Genomic DNA, 26,159 nt, shown 5'->3' with positions numbered 1-26,159 from the left:
TTACCAGGCGATGCAGACTATTTGTTTATTAAGAAACTAACTAGTAAAGCAGAGTAAATCCCATTCTATATTATAGCACTACAAACATCCTTAGTCATTCCTTCATTCCTTCATTCCTTCATTCATTCATGCATTCAGTGAGTATTTCTTAAGCACCTACAGTGTACCAGGAGGCACTGTGTTCATTGTGGCATTACAAAGATAAAGATCAAGGCACATACTCTGCCCTCACGGAGCTCCCAATCTAATTGTGCAGAGAGATGTGAAAATGAAGCCTGAAAATCCATCGTGAGGAGTACTGAGAACAAAAGTCTGCTCGAAGTGAGGCAGAACCATGGATTCATTCCACCACAGGTCCCATGGGAAAGGTATGTGGCATTTCTCCTCCTCTTCAGAATAATGAATGCTTGACATAGCATTCATCACTGTCTTTCAGTTCCAGTGTTACAAAGGGGATCCCCAGCATTACAACGAGTCACAGTGAACCCAGAAATGATTAGCATGCTATTTATTTATTTATTTATTTGAGACAGGGTCTTGCTCTGTTGCCCAGACTGGAGTGCACTGACATGGCTCACTGCAGCCTCAACCTCCTGGGCTCAGGTGATTCTCCCACCTCAGCCTCCCAAGTAACTGGGACTCCAGGCACATGCCACCACACCTGGCCAATTTTTGTATTTTTGTTGTAGGGATTTTGCCATGTTTCCCAGTCTGGAATCAAAGTCCCAGGCTCAAGCGATCCTCCTGCCTGGGCCTCCCAAAGTGCTGGGATTACAGGTGTGAGCCACCACACCCAGCCAGCATTCTTAATGTTTGCTTACAAAGGTGTTTCTCTGTCAAACTCTTCCATTCACTTAAAGAAAACCATTTATGGTGCATCTTAAAGAACGCATGCTTACGTTTGCCTTTTATTGCCAGATTTCTCTACTCAACCTTATTTAAGGGCCTACATGGCAGTGGTAGGGGTGTGGGACGTGTTCTAATAACATATGCGAAACACATAGAGGGGAGACAGCTTGCCATTGCAGAGGTACCTGACTGCCACTGAGCCTCACCCCTATACTCGCCCAACAAATCGTTAATGAGGAGCTACCCCCAACTCCTACACCCCCATGCCCTCTGAAGCTGTCTACATGGGCTGCTCTGCCCTTGGCATGTGCCCTTGAGGGCTGAACCCACTTGGCCACACATGGGTTTATGCTCTAGGGTCTTTGAAAGACAGAATTCTTGCTCTTCACCTTTCAGGCCTGAGCCGTAACATTTCAAGGGCTGCTTCCTCCTCTGGAATAATTTGCTTTTTATTGGTCATTCATGATTTGGGTGAAAAGATAGAGTCTGTAGTTCTTGCTTAATACAACAGGCTTGACTCATATTTCCTAGTGTTGAGGGACATCCAGTCACAGGCATGAAAGGGAGGAGCATACAAATAGCACCCTGCACCCAGAAGTTCTTCTTGGCTGCCCCTTTCTCCTTGTCTCGCTCTTGGGCCTTTATTCTCTTTGCCCCATTTACTGGCATGAAATCAATTTGAGATGTGAGTTTCAGTTCTGAGTCAGACTATATATCAAGTTGTGCCAAAAACAATACAGGGTGGCTTTCACCTGACTTACTAAAACCGTTCCACCTGTAATTACACCCACTACGAACGGCCAGTTAGCAGCAAGAGCAAAAGGTGCGGCCTCATGAGCAGGGAGAAACAAGGTGGGTGGCAGAATTTCAAAACCAAGGTCTTCATATTCACTTAGAGTTACTGTACATGGTGGTATAAAGGCCTCTCAGTTGAAGCACTTTGCTTAGTTCGGCTGAAAATCAGTATCAGTGTTAATGTATTAACTAAATTTTTATGATTTCGGTATATGATCTTTATAAATTGAATTTTATAAATGCTCTTATGATAAAAAAAATATACAGTTCATTCATTAAGAATAAAATTTACAAATGAATATCCCAATTTTACTTTGTAACAAACGTACTGAACCTAAATTACTCATTTAATGTATTTCCATAAATCGCACACAAATAAAAAAAAGACAGAATCTGTACAAAAATAAGAGCTCTCCATTTTTTGTAACACCTTATATTTTCTGTATATGAATTTGTTAATATAAAAAAACTACTTAGAAAATTATAAAAACATCACTACAGTGTCATAAGGCTGTACATTCTCTAGGAAACACGTCTTTAGAAATAGTACAACTATTAGGAACTCTTAGCGAAATTCAAGTCCTGGATGTGCTGCAGATGCATCCCAATAATCAGGGCGGCCTCAAAACCCTGTCTGTCCTCTGTAGCACTTCTAGAAATGTCCTGCAACATTCACTGAGTGAGATCAAATTCTTCTTTCTTCAAATATCACCATTGATTTCTGTGGATATCCTTAGGGTGACACTCTATTTTAAAAAATGAAAGAAAAAGGTTTAAAAGAAGTTAAACAATCCCAGCGTTGACGATGACATTTCCAACAGCTTTGCACCACCTAAGGAATGATCTCACTATGGTTTGTGCTATCCTTGAGTCAGGTCCTAAACAATTTTCTTGGCTTTCTATATCCTTTGAGCTAATAATTCACTTGTCTCAAAATGTAAGATTTTTCCTGTGGACAAATCTGATGTAGTCCCATCTTCTATCTGCTTTGGGAATATTTTTTGAACAACTCACTTTTATTTTTTATTTATTTATTTATTTATTTATTTATTTTGAGACAGAGTCTCGCTCTTGTTGCCCAGGCTGGAGTGCAATGGTATGATCTCGGCTCACCGCAACCTCCGCCTCCCGGGTTCAGGCGATTCTCCTGCCTCAGCCTCCTGAGTAGCTGGGATTACAGGCATGTGCCACCACTCCCAGCTAATTTTGTATTTTTAGTAGAGATGGGGTTTCTCCATGTTGGTCGGGCTGCTCTCGAACTCCCGACCTCAGGTGATCCGCCTGCCTAAGCCTCCCAAAGTGCTGGGATTACAGACATGAACCACCGCATCTGGCATACTTTTATTTTTAAAAAAGATATTCTATTATTTGGAACTAGTAAGTGAGACCTCCTAAAAGAAAACAAGCAGGATACATGACTATTAACATCAAACAGCAGAGGACATATGAAAATCTCATTGGTGGGAGAGCTATTAAAGATGCCTCCCATTGGGAAGAAGCTAATACATGAAGTTGCACAATCCTTACATATTTTTGTCAAACACATTAAAGATAAAAAGAAAGTGCTCTTTTAAAAAATGCAAAATGTCTTCTGCAAATGTTTACGAATCCTAATTGTCAGCAATTTAAAACATTTGAATTGATAAACACTTACCTGGAAATCTTGGATGAAAGTTAGGAAGTAGAAAATAAAACCAAAGGCCACTGTCCATTCACAGATCGCACTCACTACGTGATATATATAATCCTAATGCGAATAAAAAAGAAACAGAATTTAGCCTAAAAGACTCCCTTTAATGTACATACTGAAATACAATGAGGAGGTTCAACCAAAGGAAAAAGCTGTCCAGTGAGCATAAGTCAGAACTTTGAGGATAAAAGGTAAGCACAACCACGTTACTAAGTGTCAGGGCACCTGCCCACTGAGAATGCGAAGGCAGATATTCCAAAGTTCTTTCTGGCTCCCACAAACTCTCGTTTTAAGATTAGTTTGTCATTTCAGAAGGCAGACTAAGGACTACAAAATGGCTGAGACTGGGAAGCAAATTTGGACTCAACAGAAGAAAGAACTTTCCATACAAGGCATGACTTGGTCTCCCTTCGCTGAGAATCCCTAAATGTAAGGGCCATGCTTGACAAGCACTCTCGCAGTTGCTCCAGAGAATGTGTGTACACATCTAGGTGAACCTGGCCAACTAGTCCCCTAGGTTTTGTGTTTCCCTGTTTATATAGAAATGATCATTCAGAAAATAGTTCTGCTTAACATCCTAAGGTAAATACAGCTACAAAGAAACTGCTAATAATGGACATCCACATGTTAACTGCATATCTTCTTGGAGTCAAGAATGAGAGAATGGAAGCCAAGGAGAATGGCTTCAGTCAGATGGTCCAAACTCAGTTGCCTATGGAGGCCAGAAAATTAGCAATAATAAATAAAACTTGTGGTTGTGAAAAGAGAGGGAAGTTAGGGAGCCCACGCCTCATCAGCTCAATTCCATAGGAAAATAATACACTAGTGCTGCTTTCAAAGAGGTTTAAAAAACAAAACAAAACACTGTGTGTGTGTCTGTGTGTGATATCTCCTGATTTTTCAGTGCTGGAAACTAATTTTGAAACTCTGTTGCAGTGGCTCACACCTGTAATGTCAGGACTTGGGAAGGCTGAGGCAGGAGGATCACTTGAGCCCAGGAGTTTGAAAACAGCCTGGGCAACATAACAAGACAAAAAATAATTAGCTGGGCGTGGTGGCCCGTGCCTGCAGTCCCAGCTACTCGGGAGGCTGAACTGGGAGGATCACTTGAGCCTGGGGTATAGATGTTGCAGTGAATCATGATTGCGTCACTCTACTCCAACCTGGGTGACAGAGCGAGACTCTATCTCAAAAAAATAATAATAACAAAATAAAAATAAATAAAGTGTTAAGTCAAAAATGCACGTCTGCATTCTGATGTTAGCTCACATGCCAGATGAGGCCTGGGAACTATCAGTGTGCCCTCTCTGATTTCCTACATCGCTTTCTGCTCTGCTGAAACGAGGAGCTACCCCTAACTCCCTACACCCCCATGCCCTCCGAAGCTGTCTACATGGGCTGCTCTGCCCTTGGCACGTGCCCTTGAGGGCTGATCCCACTGCTGCTCTACCCCAAACTGCTGTAGGCTACAAGGGTGAGTAACGTGCTGGATCACAGGGCAGTTCTATGGTTGACAGTTGTTTTCTTTGATCCTGTTTTCATCCAGACAGATTTAGTGGAGGCAACACCAAGCCCTCCAAGCATCACTCTTCACTCTCCTTGTCATGGTCACATCCACCCACTGTTCTCATGCTAGGTCACAGCGAGGAGAACCTGACCAGCCTACAGTAGGAGGTAGAGAACAGAGGCTTCCTCCTTTTGGTACCAGTACCAGGGGACCTGCCCCATCCCGTATTATTCCTGAACAAGGAAGATGGCTTCTAAAAATAAAGGCAGAACTTTGGGGGGAATTTCTTAAGTGTGATATTAATGAAAGTACATGGAACCAAGAATCCTGAATGCAGGCAAAGCCCTAATATCCTTGCTATGTGAAATGAGACAGTGATATTATAATTATCACCCCCCCCACCACCACCACCAAGTAAGTCACTGCACATAAATGCGCTGTGAAAGTTGTAAAGCACTACACAGAAGTCTGGGGCAGTACCTAAATGATTATTCAGTGAATTAATGTAAAGGGATTTTTTTTTTTTATTAGGAACAGAAGGGAATGCAAGAGTGGCACAGTCATTTATGGAGTGAACAGAAAACCATGTACTTTTCACATTTTTAAGATAGGAAGTGGAATATAACAGATTTTTAACTGCCTGGAAATAAACTTCGATAAGCCCTGCCCAGCAGCGGGTTTGTGGTAGAAGGTCTCCCCCGAGTGGCTGAAAAGTAAAGTACACCTGAGCTGCTCCGCTATGCGCTCTCACTTTCGGAAAGAGGTTCTCACCAACGGAAAGAGGAACTGAACCCCCTTCCCATGATGGGGCTACATCATTCCCCACATGTAAGAAAAAAACAAATAACAAAAAAACCTGCCTTTTGTCTAGGTCTAACCTATTGGCTAATTTGACCATTTTAAGGTTACATTTTAAAGAAGCCCTTTTTAAATCTTTTCCTTTCCTTTTTTTTTTTTTTCTTGAGATGGAGTCTCACTCTTGTTGCTCAGGCTGGAGAGCATTAGCATGACCTCGGCTCACTGCAACCTCCAACTCTCCAACTCCTGGGCACAAGCGATTCTCCTGCCTCAGCCTCCCAAGTAGCTGGGACTACAGATGTGTGCCACCACACCTGTCTAATTTTTTTTTTCTTTTTTTTTTTTAGTAGAGACAGGGTTTCACCCTATTGGCCAGGCTAGTCTTGAACTCTGACCTCAAGTGATCCACCTGCTTCGGCCTCCCAAAGTGCTGGGATTACAGGCATAAGCCACTGTGACCAGCCAAGAAGCACTATTTGATCTCTTGTCTGCATCATTCTCTTCCTCACCATCTTCTGTCTCTCTCTTGTCTTGGCAGGCTTCCATCACCTGCCAGAGTTCTCCTTCTTTGGAAATCCTGCTGTCCCCTCTAGCCACCCTGGTGTTTCTCCTTTACTCTTACCTCCAGTCCACAACAGGACTCAATAAACATTTGGTTGACAGCTGAATGAATGAACCATCCCTCTCACTATTTAACTTCTTGCCATTGGCTTCTAACCTTGGCGTTTTACTGAAACTAGTTTCTGACAAACATCACTGACTCCCTTATTGCCCAAATTGAGGGACTTCATTCCTAAAGGCTGTTCAGCTGCATATGTCATGGTTAGCCACTTCCCTTGCCTTTGAAAAATGTCCTTCCCTTAGTCTCTGGGATCGTATGTCCTCTCATTCCATCATTAGGATTAATTGCTATAAAAGCTTCTGCATTTCCACATTGTGCTGTCTGAAGTCCAGTTCAGCATTTTTTTATTCTTCAAAGTATTACATTTAGCCACTGACAACTGGCTGTTGGCCCCCTGAACTATAAAATCCCTCAGGATCCTCTATCCCGTGGCCACCCTGCCCTCTATAATCTTTCAGTCTTGTGTGTGGTAGGGACTCATCAATGAGGTCTACCATACAACACAAGTCTAGTTCTTCTCGCTGGTCCATGATCCTTTTACTTCTCCTTTGCTGGAGGTATTCTTCCGCCTGATCCTTGAGAGAAAGAATCTTCTGTTGGTCTCTCACTAACTCTCTTCTTTCCTGGGGCATCTTTGATTCTCCTATAAGGCATCTAGATGAACCCATACTACAGGTATCTAATAGAATGAGTTGATCTCAATGTCATACTTTTGGTTCCATGTGTTATGATGCTTGGTCCAAAAAGTCCTGGTCTACCCCACACTCTAACAGCTCTACCCTACACTCTGACTACTCCCAGTCCCACCAGAAGTCTAGGACCACCTGGGTGTAAGCGATCCTTCCACCTCAGCTTCCCAAGTAGCTGGGACTAGACGTGTGCCACAATGCCTGGCTAATTTTTATAGAGACAGGGTCTTACTGTGTTACCCTGACTGGTCTTGATCTCCTGGACTCAAGCAATCCTCCTGCCTCAGCCTCCCAAAGTGCTGGAATTACAGGCATGAACCACAGCGCCTGGCCTAGGCCCATGTTTCTAACCTTGATATCTCATGATATCCTCAGAGTCATCAATTCTAACCAAACTCATCCACTTCCACCTACTAAATTATTTATCCCTGTTAGGGACCTTATCTCTGGTCAAGGGAATAAATTCTTTGGTTCACCTAAGATAAAAAATTAGAAGTCATCTTTGATTCATCATGCCACTTCATTCTTGTGTTAGTCATTTGCCAACACCCATCAGATTTCCCCTATTTGAAATGTGAACTAGTAGAACTGCCTTCTCCTTGCCTTCCTAATGCCAAGCTCTCCAAGCCATCCCAGGCATTGCTTCTGTCTCACGCTCATCTGACAATACCCTTTCTATTTGCTTTACTGTTCAAAAGACTTCAGGTCAGGCGTAGTGGCTCACGCCTGTAATCCCAGCACTTTGGGAGACCAAGGCGGGGGGATCACGAGGGCAGAGATCGAGACCATCCTGGTTAACACATTTCATGAAACCTGGTCTCTACTAAAAATACAAAAACTAGCTGGGCATGGTGGCGTGTGCCTGTAATCCCAGCTACTTGGGAGGCAAAGACAGGAGAACTGCTTGAACCCGAGAGGCAGAGGTTGCAGTGAGCCAAGATTACGCCATTGCGCTCCAGCCTGGGCAACAAGGGTGAAACTCCGTCTCACAAAAAAAAAGTCTTCAAAATCTTACTCTGGTCACCTATGTCAAGTACAAGCCTCTCTGCCTGCCTCTTACAGCCACTACACCCTTGCACAGTTATCCCTGGCTACAGCGATTTCTCACTCTATCCTGAAATGAACTATACACCACACGGGAGCTGGTATCATCCTCTCTACTTAACATTTCACACTCCCTTTGGTCACCAAACACCTTCATTCACACTGTCCCTCTACCCTCTTTTACTAAGGATAAATAATTGAAGTGTTTAAGAAAGAAATTAGAGGCCAGGTGCGGTAGCTCACGCTTGTAATCCCAGCACTTTGGGAGGCTGAGGCAGGCGGATCCCGAGATCAGGAGATCGAGACCATCCTGGCTAACACGGTGAAACCCTGTCCCTACTAAAAATACAAAAAATTAGCTGGGGGTGGTGGCAGGCGCCTGTAGTCCCAGCTACTCGGGAGGCTTAGGCAGGAGAATGGCGTGAACCCGGGAGGCAAAGCTTGCAGTGAGCCGAGATTGTGCCACTGCACTCCAGCCTGGGTGGCAGAGCGAGACTCTGTCTCAAAAAAAAAAATAAAAAGAAAAAGAAAGAAAAGAAAGAAATTAGAGGGCTGGGTGCGGTGGGTCATGCCTATAATCCCAGCACTTTGGGAGGTCGAGGTGGGAGGATCACTTGAGGCCAGGAGCTCCAAACCAGCCTGGCCAACATGGGAAAAACCCTGTCTCTACTAAAAATACAAAAATTAGCCAGGCATAGTGGCACACGCCCGTGGTCCCAGCCCACCAGGAGGCTAAGGCACAAGAATCGCTTAAACCCAGGAGGCAAAGGTTGCAGTGAGATGAGATCACACCACTTCACTCCAGCCTGGGTGTCAGAGCTGTCTCAGAAAAAAACAAAACCAAAAATTAGCTGGGCCTGGTGGCGGGCGCCTGTAGTCCCACCTACTTGGGAGACTGAGGCAGGAGAATCGCTTGAGCCTGGGAGGCAGAGGTTGCAGTGAGCCAAGATTGCACCACTGCACTCCAGCCTGGGCAACAGAGCAAGACTCTGTCTCAAAAAAAAAAAAAAAAAAAAAAAAAAAAAAAAAAAAAAAAAAATTAGAAACCCAAAATTTTGAATATAATTCCAGAAAGCATTTGGAATTACCCTGATAGCTAATTACTACATACTGCCAAATGATTGGACAGTAAATTGATTACATACCATGTTTACTTCACATTTTGCAACTTGTTCTAAAAAATGGCAGTGATTTTCCCTAGATCTAGCCTGGCCACAACCTCACACAACCACATCCAACAGCCACCTTCACAACAACTTAAATGTTACCTTTTCTCTTGGATTCCACTCCAGCTTGGTTATGGAAATTAGTGAAGCACAGACAATCACTGAAAAAGGAAAACAGTTAAGGAAACTACAGCACACAACAGTTCCTTTAATGTTAAGACTAGATTATTCTCCCAATAATATAATCATTATACAGTGATACCAACATTTATGTGATATGATTTATGATACCAAATGTTAATACCAACATTTCTATCATCAATTAAAATGTTAATACCAACACTTCTACCATCAAACCAGTTATATTAGCTTCTTATAAACTCAAACTTTAAATTCAATGATGAGAGTTAAATCACAACATGGAAATACCTTCGCAATAGTTTTCCAGTGTGTATAGTAAAATTTATTAAACTTTGAGGCTACATTTTGCACCACCCTGCATGTTTCTGGATCTTCCCACTTAAACTAGCTGTTTAAATTTGGTCAAAATGACTGACGCAGCAGTCCAAGATGGTTCTTTTTGAGTACTTCCCACTGAATAAAATACTTTTCCCTAAAATACTATTTTCCTTTTTTTTTTTTTTTGAGATGGAGTCTCACTCTGTCACCCAGGCTGGAGTACAATGGCGCAATCTCGGCTCACTGCAACCTTTGCCTCCCGGGTTCAAGCATTCTCCTGCCTCAGCCTCCTGAATTGTTAGGATTACAGGCACCCACTACCATGCCTGGCTAATTTTTTTGTATTTTTATTAGAGACGGTGTTTCACCATGTTGGTCGGGCTGGTCTTGAACTCCTGACCTCACGTGATCCGCCCACCTTGGCCTCCCAAAGTGCTGGGATTACAGGCGTGAGCCACTGTGCCTGGCCTAAAATAGTATTTCCAAGGTAACAGCTTTAAGGAAAATTTTAAATTCCAAAGTGCCAAGGCTCGTATACAAAAATAAGCTACAGAAATTCAAAGTATTATCTTTAAAAAACAGACTTCCGTTGGTTAATTGGGTATAAGGTGAGCCCTTCCTTCCTGGCCCAAAGATCTGGCAAATCAAAGAGATTCGCCCATATCAGACCTCAGGGATGACTGACACACACCTATAGTCCAGCCTAATAATGCCAGGGGCTAAGGCTCCTATCCTCCACGGGCAATACTTTCTGCACAAAGGCAGTGATAACCATTTTGATTGAACTTAGAATGCAAAAGAGAAAGCTAGAGGGAAAGGGGATGCTCTAAAAAGTCTACAAAATATTAGAAATTCAAAGGGTTGAGCCAAGCAAAGTTTAGAGCCTCCTCTGAATTCAGAGTCAGCGTCATCTCTCTTAACTCCCACGCCGCGCAAATTGTGCAGAGTTTAATGTTTCTGATTCTCAAAATAAAGGAAGTAGAGAGCACAGAAGATTCTCTGATCATTTCTTTACCTCACGTCTGTTTGTAATAGTTTAAAAGTCTCTTAATTCTTTCATTTATTTATTCTTAGTTCCATCTTCAGTGCACAAGGTACCATTCTGGTCTGGGGGTGGGAGGAGGGAAAACTTGGTCTTAGCTCTCAGAAACATCACAACTTTGTTGGAACAGACCCAGGGAATGTGCCAAGCTAGAGAGAAAAGAACTGGGTACAGCAATGACTCTAAGGGAAAATTATTAATTCAGAATGGAATGGGAGAAAGCCTCATTCAGTGAAACTTAATGTCAGTTATGAAGTTTAAGGAGCTCTCTAGAGCAGCACCATCCCACAGAAATATGTGTAATTTTAAATTTTCTAATATCCTTATTTATTTATTTATTTTTGAGATGGAGTCTCACTCTGTCGCTCAGGCTGGAGTACAGTGGCGTAATCTCAGCTCACCTGCAACCTCCACCTCCTGGGTTCAAGTGATTCTCCTGCCTCAGCCTCCCAAGTAGCTGGGATTACAGGTGCCTGCCACCATGCCTGGCTAGTTTCTCTATTTTTAGTAGAGATGGGGTTCCACCATGTTGGCCAGGCTGGTCTCGAACTCCTGACCTCAAATGATCCACACACCTCGGCCTCCCAAAATGCTGGGATTACAGGCATGAGCCACCATGCCTGGCCCCTAACTTAATTTTAATAATATATCTCATCTAACACAACATATAAAAGTATTGTCAATATAAGGTATACATAATATGTAAAACATATCTTATATATTGATAAGCAACATACATCTTATTTAACTCAATATATCAAATAATATCACTGATGATATCATTTCAATGTGTAATAATATAAAGAATTATTGAGATATTTTACTTCTTTTTCTTAGCAAATCCTTGAAATCAGGTATATGTTTTACACTTAGGACACATCTCAATCGGGATTAGCCACATTTCAAGTATGCAAAAGCCACACGTGGGTACCATGTTGAACCAACAGCTTTAGCAAGACAAAGTGGAGGAGGATAATCCAGCCAAGTAGAGACTGGGTAAGAACAGAGGACAAGAAACAGCCAAGCCTGAGGGAAAAGCCGTAAAAACAAGGATGAAGAAATAGGAGGTCTCAGATCATGGGTCTCATGCAGAGGAACCTGGACTTTATGCTGTTGGTGACTTCTGTGAAGGCTTTCAGAAGCTTTAGAAGCCAGGGGCAAGACAGATAATTCATCACGAAAGGTTTAGAAGCAGGATTCTAATGTCTGCCTCACTCAGTGCCTCGGTTTCTTCGGTAGTCGAATGAGGCTATTACACAGAAATACTGCAGTAAGAAGAAACCAGGACATTTTAAAGATGCTTTCATTTTTTTTTTTTTTTTTTTTTTTTTTTTTTTTTGGAGATGGAGTCTCACTCTGTCACCTGGACTGGAGTGCAGTGGTGCAATCTTGGCTCACTGTAACCTCCCACTCCTGGTTCAAGCAATTCTCCTTCCTCAGCCTCCCAAGTAGCTGGGACTACAGGCACATGCCACCATGCCTGGCTAATTTTCTATCTTTAGTAGAGATGAAGTTTCACCATGTTGGCCAGGTTAGTCTCGAACTCCTGACCTCAAGTGATCTACCCACCTCGGCCTCCCAAAGTGCTGGGATTACAGGCGTGAGCCACCGCGCCCAACCTATTTAAAGATGCTGTAAATTCTTTGTAAGGAAATATAAATACCACGCTAATGTTTAAGACAGAAGATCTTTTTGTATGGATGAATTCATTCAAGTTAATCTGAAATAGGGTCATAACCTGTCTCTGTGTGGGGCTGCTTCCTGTTGGCATGACTCATAATAAGAACTTCCTAGAGGTCAGGCGCGGTGGCTCATGCCTGTAATCCCAGTACTTTGGGAGGCTGGGGCAGGTAGATCGCCTGAGCTCATGAGTTTGAGACCAGCCTGNAAAAAAAAAAAAAAAAGAACTTCCTAGAAATGAGAATTATTAGTAAGTGAAACTCTAAGGCCTGAAATGCTTATTTTGCTAAAACTCTCTGACTTTGATATCTAGGGATCTGTTTCCAAAGTTGGAAGCAAGGGAGGTTTTCCTGCATCAAGAAGCTTTGCTTGTAACACTACAACCACTATTATGAATTTTACAACTAACATAAGATAAAAAGTTGAAGGAGATATATTCAAAGAAAAAGTGTTCCTTTAATCTATAAGCAAGACAAGGAATTTGAGAAGAAACTATCTTAGGAACAAGGGTACATATTTTGTTCGTAAATTTCTCGGTACTAGGATTCGGCTACTCTGTGCTTAGAAATTTTGTAATTAAAAATGTCTTTCCTCAAGATGGAAAAAGCCCAAAATCATGCTTAGACTTCACATTTTGTAGTTTCTATTTTAGAAAAGAAACACAAAGCTTAATATTTAGAAGCAAGTGATGTGTTTTCACTCCATCTTGCCCACTTTATACCGTAACTCAACCCAGACTAACAAAATCCCCGCCGATAACATATTTCCGATTTTCCTACAATCTGACATTAGTCATCATCGTTCAATGACCCTGAAGCTTGCTCTGATATGACTACAGATGGTATTTCGAAAGATGGGGAATTCTGCAACTCTTTAAGACCATGGCTTTTTTTCTTTGTTAAGTACTTCATTAAAGAAAAGAAAAAGGGAAAGAAAGAAAAAGCTTTCATTTCCTCTAAATCAGAATCTACAAGCATGCTAAATTTGTATTTTCATTTCCTTTCAGATTGCTGAGTTAGAAAATAAAATGGATTTCATTTTGAAAATGAAATTAGTGACTATAAAAAGTCTAAACATTTTAATTTACTCAGTAATAAGTGATCTAGAGGTTTTTAAAAATCTCTTCACATGAATGAGTAAATCAAACTGTCTTGCCACCTACATGCAGGGAGGGGGAAGAGTTTAGCCTTGAGGGACTTTGTGGGGCTATTACTTTGAGTACAATATCAATATTTGGTGTCTTTAGCCAAGCACTACAAAGAAAAATAAATATTTTCATATGGCTCATGAAACTGGCCCTGTGAGAAGGAAAGTAAACAGAAACTGAAGTGTTCCTACATTTTCCACCCTTCTTTCACACCATTCTTCCCCCCAAAGAGACTTTTGATCTAACTAGACAATGTTGAGACATTTTCTTAATGATCTGCACTTTTTTTTTTTTTGAGACAGAGTTTCGCTCCTGTTGCCCAGGCTGGAGTGCAATGGCGTGATCTCGGCTCACCTCAACCTCCGCCTCCCAGGTTCAAGGGATTCTCCTGCCTCTGCCTCCCAAGTAGCTGGGATTACAGGCATGCGCCACCATACCTGGCTAATTTTGTATTTTTAGTAGAGACAAGGTTTCTCCATGTTGGTCAGGCTGGTCTTGAACTCTCAACCTCAGGTGATCCACCCACCTCAGCTTCCCAAAGTGCTGAGATTACAGGCGTAAGCCACCGCACCCAGCTTGATCTATACTTTTATCCCAATTGTGTTTCTGAAAAATGTGGAAACTTGGTTGTTATCCTTTGCTTTTTTTTTTTTTTTTTTTTTTTTTTTTTTTTGGTTGTGGGGAAGGGAAGTGTCAAACTTTGCTAAGACACTGTGACAAAGATCCTTTACTTGGCCGAACTTCAGTCAAGCTCCTGAAACTTCTCCTAGGTAGGTCCATCTGTGCACTTCCTTGTAAGATCCAGTTTTAGCAAAGAACCCCTGGCTAAGTCAGTTTAGCAAGGAACCCCCACCCTGATATCTGATCACACTCAATATCTGATTGGGTTCTTCCTCCTCCACCCTTCCCAGGTGATGTCTGATCACATGGCCAGTACTCAACAAGAATCCTGTTAGGTTGGTTTAACCAGAATCCCCCTCATCTTGAGGTTTCCTTTTAGTACTTTTCCATCCACTGACCTCATCCTACTCCTTGGCTATAAATTCGCACTTGACAATGATGTATTCAGAGTCGAGCCCCATCTCTTTACCCCTCTGTCAGACCCCACTGCAGTGGTCCCTACAGAGTCTTCATCACCCTTCTTTAACAAGTGTCATTGAATGTTTTATTCCTTTAACAAGGCACAAATGTGAAAAAGGATACTGGGGACGACAGCTGCGCAAGAAACGGCAGAGATGGCCATCCGTATGTGGCATGTCGAGAGACTGTTCCACTGGGGACACGATTTGTAAGAGATGATGGACTGTAGGAGCGTGTACACGACACCACAGACAAAGGCCAAAAGGGCGCCCCCGTCATGAACCACTGGCACAGCTAACTCCTGGAGAAAAAGTCACAAATGTGCGTTACTCTGGGTAGGTTTGTCAACATCGAGCCACAAGCACTCTCACTCTGGGCTGCTTTGAGCCGTTGGTCATCACAGATGCACCACTCCTTGGAAAATGTGGCTGTCTGACTACCAAAAGAAAAGCCTTCCAGGTCCTGAAATTAATGCCAAAAAGTTGGTTGTTCCACAGCGAGCCTGGGCTCATGGGACAAAGAAAGGAGGTCTGCCTTAGAGGTGGGAGGGTTGAATATGGTGGGCTTCGGGGTCTGGTACACATGGATTGAAAGTCCTGACTCCACAATGAGGCTCTGTGACCTTACTGCAAAGCCTCGATTTCTGTAACTAAAAACAGGCATAATCATCTCCGTCTTGCGTGTTTGTAGTGAAGATTATAGGATACATGTCAGATACAATTTTCTTTGGTTGTCGTCGTTTTTTGTTTTGTTTTGTTTTGTTTCTGAGACAGAGTTTCACTCTAGGTGCCCAGACTGGAACGCAGTGACACAAACTCGGCTCACTGCAACCTCTGCAGCCCAGGTTCCAGTGATTCTCCTGCCTCAGCCTCCCAAGTAGCTGGGATTATAGGCACCTGCCACCACGCCCAGCTAATTTTTGTATTTTTAGTAGAGATGGGGTTTCGCCACGTTGGCCGGGCTGGTCTCAAACTCCTGACCTCATGATCCGCCAACCTCGGCCTCCCAAAGTGCTGGGATTACAGGTGTGAGCCACCGCACTCAGCTCTGCCTTTTTCGTTACAGAGATTTTTGTTTGATATAATCAGTAAACTTTGGTATGATATGATTGAAAAAAAAAAATACATGACTCGTTCCATGATGGTACCAAGGGTGGTTTGCGGTTTTTAGGCTCCCTGCTCCCTGATAATCTCTACTCATCCCTCCCAAGGCACCTCAAATGAACACACCATCTAAGTAAAACCGCTGCTTTCGTTACGCAGAGGCAGTTCTTTTTCTTCTTTTTTTTCTTTTTCTGTTGAGACAGGGTCTTACTCTATTGCCTAGGTGGGAGTGCAGTGGCCTGATCATAACTCACTGCATCTGTGAATTCCTGAGCTCAAGGGATACTCCCACCTCAGCCTCGCAAGTAGCTGGGACTACAGGCACATGCCACCACGCCCAGTTCCAGCTAATTTTTTTTTCCAAAGGCAGCTTCTAAACAAGTTCCGTGTCCCCACCATCATGTAACCAGCCATTTCAACCAGAAGGCAGCCCCTATGCCAGTCTAGGCAGAAAGTCGGTGCAGACCCTGTACACACTCAGAATGCACCTCACCTTCAGCTCCTTTCTCTCTTTTTTTTTTTTTTTTTTTTTAGACAGAGTCTTTCTCTGTCACCCAGGCTAGAGTGCAGTGACAAGATCTCAGCTCATTGCAGCCTCCACCTCCTGGGTTCAAGCGATTCTCGTGCCCCAGCCTCCCAAGTTGTTGGGATTACAGGCATGCACTACCATGCTGAGCTAATTGTTCTGTTTTCGGTGGAGACAGGGTTTCTCCATGTTGGCCAGGCTAGTCTCAAACTTCTGACCTCAGGTGATCCACCCACCTCAGCCTTCCAAAGTGCTGGGATTGTAGGCATGAGCCACCATACCCGGCCTTGGCTCCTTTCAAGTGTGCACTGGGCACCAACCTTCCAGGCGAGTAACATTTAGAGGGAACCACCGGGTCTTGGCTTAAACTTGAAAATGCAAGCTTTGCAAAGGGTAAGTTAAAGTGTTGTCCAGGAGAGCCTGATTTTGGCCACAGGCCACCCCTTGGCCTCAGGTCACGGTGAACATACTCTTCCCCCAGCTTCCCTCTGACCTAGGCCACCTGGGCTTCCCCAGCACCACAATGGTTGCCATCCAGACAGTTCAACCTCAAGCTGGAGCACAAATGAACTGATATTAAATTTGCATTCTCCACATAAGAAAGGGAGGTGCAGAAAAAAAAAAAAAAGACATTTTAACTTATTTCTAAGGAAATATATTTCCTAGTATCAAACCTGGAAATAAGGGGAGAAATTTATTACATGATTTGTGTTATATTCAAATATGACTGCACTGACTCTTCTACACATCATATAGTTTCTGTATACCTAAGATACCTTGCATGGGCCAGGTACTGTGGTTCACGCCTGTAATCTCAACACTTTGGGAAGCCAAGGAAGGAGGATTGCTTGAGCTCAGGAATGTGAGACCAGCGTGGGCAACATAGCAAGTATTCATCTCCACTAAAATAAAAAAATCATGGCTAGGCATGATGGCTCACACCTGTAATCCCAGCACTTTGGGAGGCTGAGGCAGGTGGATTACAAGTTCAGGACTTTGAGACTAGGGTGGTCAACATGGTGAAACTCTGTCTCTACTAAAAATACAAAAATTAGCCAGGCGTGCTGGCGCATGCCTGTAATCCCAGCTACCAGGGAGACTGAGGCAGAAGAATTACTGGACCCCAGGAGATGGAGACTGCAGCGAGCCAAGACTGCACCACTGAACTCCAGTCTGGGTGACAGTGTGAGACTCCATATCTAAATAAATAAATAAATAAAATCAGACGGGCATGATGGTGCATGCCTGTAGTCTCAGCTACTTGGGAGGCTGAGGTGGGAGAATCACTCGAGCTTGGGAGACCAAGGGTGAAATGGGCTATGATAGCATTACTGCACTCTAGCCTCGGCAACAAAGTGAGACCGTGTCTCAAAAAATAATATAAAAATAAATAAAAGACTGGGCACAGTGACTTATGTCTATAATCTCATCACTTCAGGAGGCCAAGGCAGGTGTATCACTGAGCTCAGGAGTTCAAGATCAACCTGGGCAATGTGGTGAAATACAAGAAAAATAAGTGAAAAAAAAAGAAAAAAAGAGGCAGTCACAATCTACAAAAACTGTAAAAATTAGCTGGGCGTGATGGCATGAACCTGTAGTTTTAGCTACTCAGAAGGCTGAGGTGGGAGGATGCTTGAGCTCACAAGGCAGAGATTGCAGACAGCCGTGATCACACCACTGCACTCCAGCCTGAGCAACAGATCAAGACCCTGTCTCAAAAAATAAAAATAAATAAGATTCCTAGCATGGGCATATAGATTCAGGGAAGTTATATATGAAAAATAAAATACGACAGAGTACAGTGGCTTGTGCTTGTAATCCCAACACTTTGGGAGGCGGAGATGGGAAGATCACATGAGGCCAGGAGTTTAAGAACAGCCTCAGAAACATAGCAAGACCCCATCTCTACAAAAGTAAAAATAAAAATTAGCTGGGCACGGTGACACACCCATAGTCTCAGTTACTCAAGAGACTGAGACAGGAGGAATTCAAGGTTTATTCTAAGCATTCGAGGTTACAGTGAGCTATGATTGTGCTATTGCACTCCAGCTTAGGTGACAGAGCAAGACCCTTTCTCAATCAATCAATCAATCAATCAAAAAATCAGAGAAATGATTTTTAGATCAGACATGAATTTTCCATAAAGTTAAAACCCGGCACTCTTTCTGGATTGCTTTTCAGAAACTCTCTTGGTAATTTAAAAGGTAATAACACATAAAAAAAAGAATATATGAATACTGACAGGGTTAAACCTTGGAAAGTTTCTTTTCTAAAAGGAAACTTTAAAATTTTATTTTAATTGACAAATAATAATTGTTTATAGGCGAGGCGCAATGGCTCACACCTCTCAGCACTTTGGGAGGCCGAGGTGGGTGGATCACCTGAGGTCAGGAGTTCAAGACATGCCCGGCCAACATGGCAAAACACCATCTCAACTAAAAAATACAAAAATTAGCTAAGCATGGTGCCAGGTGCCTGTAATACCAGCTACTTGGGAGGCTGAAGCAGGGATATTTGCTTGAACTTGGGAGGCGGAGGCTGCAGTGAGCCAAGATCGCGCAGCTGCACTCCAGCCTGGGCGACAGAGCGAGACTCCATCTCAAAAAATAATAATAATTGTTCATATTTATGAGGCTTATAGGGGTGTGTGTGTGTGTGTGTGAGATTCCAGAGGCATGGTATCCCTTTGTTGCCCTATGTTGCCCAGACTAGTCTCAAACTCCTGGGCTAAAGCAATCCTCCTGTCTCGGCTTCCCTAAGTGCTGCGATTACAGGCATGAGCCACCACAACTGGCTGTAGATGTTTTGATGTATGCTTACACTGTGGAATGATTAAATCAAGGTAATTAAAATATCAATCACCTCACATACTTATTCTTTTTTTTGTGATGAGAACATTTAAAATCTACTGTTTTAGCAATTTTGAAATATACATTATTATTAACTATAGTCACCATGTTGTGCAATAATAGATCTCCAGAATTATTAATTCAGTCTGAAACTTGGTACCCTTTGACCAATACCTCCCCACTCCTCATCTTCCTCTTCACTCCTGTAACACCATTCTACTCTCTCCTTCTGTAAGTCTGATTTTCTTAGATTCCCCATATAAGTGACAGCATTCGGTATTTGTCCCTCTGTGACTGGCTTATTTCACTGAGCATAAGGTTCTCCAGGTTCATCCACGTTGCCACAAATGACAGAATTTCAAAAAGAAAACTTTCTGAGGGAAAATAAAGTATTGACAGAAGTTAGTGAGGACACACCAAAAAGTAGCCATCTCACCCACCCATTTGGGAAAAGATTATCTGTGAAATTCTCAAAAATGTGATTTATTGCAACTCAAAAATCATCATGGCTGGGTGCGGTGGCTCACGCCTGTAACCCCAACACTTTGGGAGGCCAAGGCAGGCAGATCACTTGAGGCCGGGAGTTCAAGACCAGCCTGGCCAACATGGTGAAACCCCATCTCTACTAAAAACACAAAAATCAGCCGGACATGGTGGTGGGTGCCTGTAATCCCAGCTACTCGGTAGGCTGAGGCATGAGAATCACTTGAACCCAGGGCGGACGTTGCAGTGAACCGAGATCGCACCACTACACTCTAGCCTGGGCGACAGAGCGAGACTCTGTCTCTACAAAAAAAAAAAAAAAAAAAAAAAAAGTCACACTCTCTCTTGCCCTCACATCTCAAAATCTTCCTGAGTTGGCTCAAGTTGGTTTGCTCCTGGCATGACGAAAATGAATTACTGGATACCAAACAAGGAAGTTGTAAAGATACAGTTATCGGAACAATGACAAGTCAAACACTTTGCTCCTTGAGAAGTTAAGATTCTATTTCTGGTTTTTGTGAAGATTTAATCACATCATTGAAGGCTTAAGGAGAACCAAAAGTTGAAATTATTTAACCACCGAAGTTTTCTTCTTCAAGTCAGCCCTTACACGGTTTAAAAACTGACATCTGTATCTCTTATGATGTTGTTACTCAGAGGATAAAGTGATATATCTATACTAGCCCACCTAAACCATAACCACACTGTACTAGACAAATGATATAATTCTAGGTCTTCCTTTTTATATTTTTTGTGTGTGTGCTTCCTGGTGGTAGAACTATGTATCGTGTACTTGCTTTTTTTGTCACAGATATTTCTTCATGTTGGCATTGAGGATAGCTCTCACAGCCTCTAGCAAGGTGACTTCAATTCAAAGCCCACCTCTGCCATGCATTATTCATCTAATCTTGGGAAAGTATTAACCTCTCTAGGCCTCCATTTTACCATTGATAAATGGGGAAAATAATAGTGCCTATCTTACAAGGCGTTTATTATAATTGTCTGAGTTAAAATATGGAATATTTTCATAAACATGTGTCACAGGAAAATTTCAATAAATGTTTGTTGTTATGAAAAACAAAATGCATACTGTCATAAAAATGTAAGGAAATGTCACCGAGAGCCTTCTCTTTGAATACCAGAGGTTTAAACGGTAGAATTGGTAAACACATACAAATATTTTCACACTGTTAATAAAATCATCACAGTAGCTGAAGTAGCTCTCCCAGCACATCAAACCACATCAGTGAGAACATGGAGCAATGCAAAGCCCAAGGCCTCCTCTGAATCATGCACTCTCTCATAAATATGCAAATGTGCACCCCATTTCTCTTCTGGTACCCCAAGTACCAGAACTCACTTTCAAATGCCTTTTTTTTTTTTTTTTTTTTTTTTGAGATGGAGTCTCGCTCTGTCAAGTGCAGTGGCACGATCTTGGCTCACTGCAACCTCCATCTCCCAGGTTCAAATGATTCTCCTGCCTCAGCCTCCTGAGTAGCTGGGATTACAGGCATGCACCACCACACCTGGCTAATTTTGTATTTTTAGTAGAAATGGGGTTTCACCATGTTGGTTAGGCTCATCTTGAATCCCTGACCTCATTATCAAACTCGGCTTCCCAAAGTGCTGGGATTACAGGTGTGAGTCACCACGCTTGGCCCTGACTTCCAAATGTTAAAGGTTTGTTTTTAAAGAGCAAACTAACCCATTTATTGTAAACTCATCAAGCATTTAATGGCTATAATGGCATAAATGTGCCTCTTGCATTTCTGCTACTCTCCTCAGACACATGCACTCCACCACTCCTCCTAACTGAAAAAGCTCCAGGTTATACCTGAAAATTGGCGACAATGCCCATTCCGAAACATCCCACCAATCCAAGGACTAAAGACACCAAGTTAAAAACAGGAGTGCTGAAATAGCAGGTTTGATTTTGCTTCTCTACTATTTTATATCTTGTATACATCGTGGCTGCGCCTGAAAAAGAAGAGAACTTTGATGAATGTTCATAATTTGATTTCTTTAGGATGAAAAACAAAAGAGGCTTTGTATCACTTTTTTAAAATGTACCAATTGCAAGTCTCCCCACTTTCCCATCCCTGTCCCTCCTGACTCCATCTTACTCTCTCCCCATCATGGACACACACACACACACACACACACACACATATCTTGGCTGTTGTCCTTTTCATGTAAATGCTATTATAGTACATGTATTACTCTGTGACTTGCTTTTTCCACTTAACAATGTACCGTGGAGATCTTTTCATGCAAGTACAAACAGATCTACTTCATTGTTTTCAGGGGTCTCATCACGGTCTATGGTATGAGATACTATATTTATTCCTCATTCTCCTAAGAATGAATTTTTACATTGTTTCCATGTTTTTCCTGCTACAAACAACACTCAATGACTATTCTTGTATATAAATCTTTGGGCACACTTTCAGGTGTTTCTGAAAGACCAGTTCCTAGAAGTAATATTACTGGGTCAAAAAAACATGCACAATAGAAACACCTCCAGGGCGCGGTGGCTCAAGCCTGTAATCCCAGCACTTTGGGAGCCTGAGACGGGCGGATCACGAGGTCAGGAGATCGAGACCATCCTGGTTAACACAGTGAAACCCCGTCTCTACTAAAAAATACAAAAAACTAGCCGGGCGAGGTGGCGGGCGCCTGTAGTCCCAGCTACTCGGGAGGCTGAGGCAGGAGAATGGCGTAAAACCGGGAGGCGGAGCTTGCAGTGACCTGAGATCCGGCCATTGCACTCCAGCCTGGGCGACAGAGCGAGATTCCGTCTCAAAAAGAAAAAAAAGAGAAAAAAAAAAGAAACACCTCCAAATTGCTCCAGCCCGTGAACGATTTAGACTCCCACCAGCAGAATTTGCGAGCAATTTTTTATGCCTTTGCCTTTTTAATTACTGTCAATCTAATAAATGAAAATGCAACTTATTGGGTTCGTTTGCATTTCTCTGATCATTAGTGAGATTTAGCAACTTTCAGTATATCTACTGTTCATTTGCATTTCTTCTTCTGAGAAATGCATGTTTACAATTTTCTTTTTATTCTTCTCTCGTGCTTGTCGATTTCTAATTTGTAGTTACTTTTTACACATTATGTCCATTAGTCTATTATCTGCTATAAATATTGCAAATTTTCTTCTGCTCTGCTGTTTGCCTTTTAACGTTGTTTCTTGTATCTTTCATCATTTAGAAGTTTTAATTTTTAATCTACTCCTATCTGTCAATTCTTCTAGGTTTTGTATAAGTTTCTATTCCAAGGTTTAAAAAATATTCTCCTGTAATTTAATTATTGCATAGTTTTGCTTGCTTATTAAATTGCAATTGGTTTTTGTGTATGATGTGAGGAGGATAGTAAAGGTATGTTTTTCCAAATAGCTAGTAAATTAACCAAATACCATTTGTTGTAATTTGGCAATAAAATGTAGCCTCCATGAGAGCAGGGGCCTTGTCCATTTTGTTTGCTGTTGTAACCTCAACACTAAGTCATAAACAAGCACAAACCCTATCATATAGTATGTACTTAGTAAATGTTGAATAAATGAATAGCTATCATAATTTTAGATGTGTATTCCCTTTAACTCAGCAAATGTATCTTATAGAAAAATTTACACAAATATACAAAGATACATTTAAAAGATGTTCACTTCAACATGAGAATTACAAAATACCAGAAATAGCCTAAATGTTGGACAATAGGGAACTGATTAAATAAATGATAATACATCCTTGCGAAGGATATCATGCATGTGTGGAAAGGATAAAGTAATTGTGTATATATTTACATAGTATGATGGCCATAATGTATCCATTCCTGAATTTTTAAAAAGCAGGCTAAAACTAATAACTTGTCATAATTTCTTTTTTTTTTTTTTGGAGACAGAGACCTGGGTGGGAGTACAGTGGCACAGTCACGGCTCACTGCAGCCTTGACCTCCTGGGCTCAGGCAATTCTCCCACTTTATCCCCCCAAGTAACTGGGACTACAGGCACACATCACCACACCCAGCTAATTTCTTTTTTCTTCCTTTCTTTCTTCTTCTTCTTTTTTTTTTTTTTTTGTTTTAACTGTTTGTAGAGACAAGATCTGACTACATTGCCCAGGCTGGTCTTGAATTTTTGGGCTCAACAGATCATCCTGCTTCAGCCTCCCAAAATGCTAGAATTACAGGCATGAGCTCACATAGACTATTTTAAATGAGTATACTTATGTCAGCTTCTGCTTTATTCAGAAGCAAAAGCTGTATTTATCACTTGCTGTGATAAAATAGTCTCTCTGTTTTCCAAGTCTGGTTTCTTGGCAAGGATGGTGTAAGAGGGCACTGGGATGGGTTGACTCCATATTGCTACTTCCCCTTGCTCACCTCCAAAACTTTAGGAGGACTACAAATGGTGATGCGGTGAAACTTTCCCGCTACCAAGTAGCATGAACAGATTTCAAAAATGCCAAGTCACTAAGTAGGGTCAGCATCACTGTCCCTTCCCACGCTGTACCAGTAGAGAAGAACAGAAAGCGATGGTTAAAAGATAGGCCCTTGGCAAACACATGATTTTTCCATGGGGGGAGATTATAGAAGGACTAAGAGAAAAGCCCCACATCTAATATCCCACATCTAATATCTATATACTTGGATCACCTTATAGAAGACTGAGCTTTATTGTACAATAATTGTAATTAATGTGCATTACATTAATTGGTTCATGACAAGGTTGTACCCTATCAACTGCATCTCAGGTACATCTGAGGAACTGAAAAGAAAAATTATACTAATTCTTACTCCACCTGTTCCCTTTCTCTAACAGGTAAGATAATGCCTTTGTCAACGGTCCACAAACTTTAGTGAGAATCCAAGTCCCCTAGAGTGCTTGTTTACAACACATCTTCAGGAACCCACACTCCCAAAGGTTCTGGTTGAGTAGCATGGCCCAGGAACCTGCACTTTACCAGAGCTCCAGGTGATTTTTCATCCGCTTGCCTTCAGAATACGCTTTGAGAAACTTAGCTTACGCATTGGGTGTCTTTGGCTTACATAAATGTCTTGACTATAAATCGACACTTTTAAAAACCAAATTGCACTTAAAATCCATTCCAGAAGTTTGGTATTTAAAACCACCTATAGCAAATCCTGTTACAAATTACTCATTAAAGTATCGTTCTCTAATAAAGCCATAATTTTTTATATCTTTTCACTTCAGTTTCTCAAAGTAGGACAAAAATCTAGCTGTAAAGGTTGTGCTTTTAAAAAAATTATACACAGGGCCATGTGCAGTGGCTCACACCTGTAATTTCAGCACTTTGAGAGGCAAGGCAGGTGGATCACTGAAGCCCAGGAGTTTGAGGCCAGCCTGGCAACATGGTGAAACCCCATCTCTACAAAAAAAATACAAAAAATTAGCTGGGCGTGGTGGTATGTGCCTGTAGTACCAGCTACTCCGGAGGCTGAGGTGGGAGGATTGCTTGAGCCTGGGAGGTTGAGGCTGCAGCCAGCCGTGATCACACCACTGCACTCCAGCCTTGTCTCAGAAAAACTAAATAAAATAAAATAAAAATTATACACAAACTAAAATGACATATCTGACTTCACTTGGAATTGTGAGTTTTTCAATTATTTGTAATAATTATTGTGTACTTACCAAGAAATGCAGAGAAGTTTATCATAAATCCAAAAATACCACTCTCTGGAGGTGTTGTTCCTGTGTCACTGGCAAAGAGAAGAAATGTCCAAATTATTAGAAAGAAATTCAGTCCAGACCTCTGGGAAGACATGTAATTGGCAAGTTTTATATTGTGTTTCTTTTAGGTGTTCAGTCACTTTGAATTCCAAAGATTTGGCCTGATTTTTTCCTAAAGTATTTTAATTTTGGCTCTGAAAATCTAAAAGGTATTTTACACCATGAGAGGTTCCATAGTAAAAGTCAGGAAGTGTTTAAAATGAATGGTGTTGCCATTTTTCAAATGATCAAACCCACTAACCTTGCATGTGTTCATTCTCAGTGAAGAATTGTGACCACTTTGAAAAAAAAAATGATCTAAAATAATGTTTGAGGCCAGGCGCAGTGGCTCACACCTGTAATCCCAACACTTTGGGAGGTGGAGATGGGAGGATCACCTGAGGTCAGGAGTTCAAGACCAGCCTGGCCAACATGGTAAAACCCCCATCTCTGCTAAAAGTACAAAACTTAGCCCAGTGTGGTGGCAGGTACCTGTTGTCCCAACTACTCGGGAGGCTGAGGAAGGAAAATCTCTTGAACCAGGGAGGCAGAGGTTACAGCGAGCCGAGATCATGCCACTGCATTCCAGCCTGGGCAACAGAGTGAGACTTGGTCTCAAAAAAATAAAATAAAATAAAAATAAAATCATGTTTGAAAATTCTAATATTGGCATGTTAAATACACTTAAACACATCACTTTATTTTCTAATAACTGAGAGTTTGTTATCTGCTGAAAATATTGTGATAAAAAGCTGAGGCTGGGCCAGTGGCTCATGCCTATAATCCCAGGACTTTGGGAGTCCAAGGCTGGCAGATCACCTGAGGTCAGAAGTTTGAGACCAGCCTGACCAACATGGAGAAGCCCAGTCTCTACTAAAACTACAAAATTAGCCGGCCA

The 26,159-nt window shown here is 42.0% G+C and overlaps 1 protein-coding gene across 2 annotated transcripts; it reads right to left on the bottom strand.

The window, feature by feature from the left end:
* DRAM1 (DNA damage regulated autophagy modulator 1) lies at positions 1–25,254 on the bottom strand. 2 transcript variants are annotated; one of them, XM_017893470.1, is made up of 7 exons: positions 25,184–25,237; positions 23,914–24,037; positions 21,364–21,506; positions 14,692–14,869; positions 9,263–9,321; positions 3,299–3,391; positions 1–2,390 (listed from the first exon to the last, which is right to left on the bottom strand). In XM_017893470.1, exons 3-7 carry the CDS (start codon positions 21,493–21,495, stop codon positions 2,346–2,348), a joined length of 507 nt encoding a protein of 168 aa, XP_017748959.1. In that variant the 5' UTR covers positions 21,496–21,506; positions 23,914–24,037; positions 25,184–25,237; the 3' UTR covers positions 1–2,345. The 2 variants fall into 2 exon arrangements, with proteins under 2 accessions (XP_017748959.1, XP_017748958.1); XM_017893469.1 differs by lacking the exon at positions 23,914–24,037 and having other exon boundaries at positions 25,184–25,254.
* Positions 25,255–26,159: the final 905 nt, after the last annotated feature.

Source organism: Rhinopithecus bieti, unplaced genomic scaffold (assembly GCF_001698545.2).
Source record: "Rhinopithecus bieti isolate Rb0 unplaced genomic scaffold, ASM169854v2 scaffold_23898, whole genome shotgun sequence".
Lineage (NCBI taxonomy): Eukaryota > Metazoa > Chordata > Mammalia > Primates > Cercopithecidae > Rhinopithecus > Rhinopithecus bieti.
The sequence above is the reverse complement of the archived record's forward strand: the minus strand, read 5'-3'. Positions and strand labels throughout refer to the sequence as shown.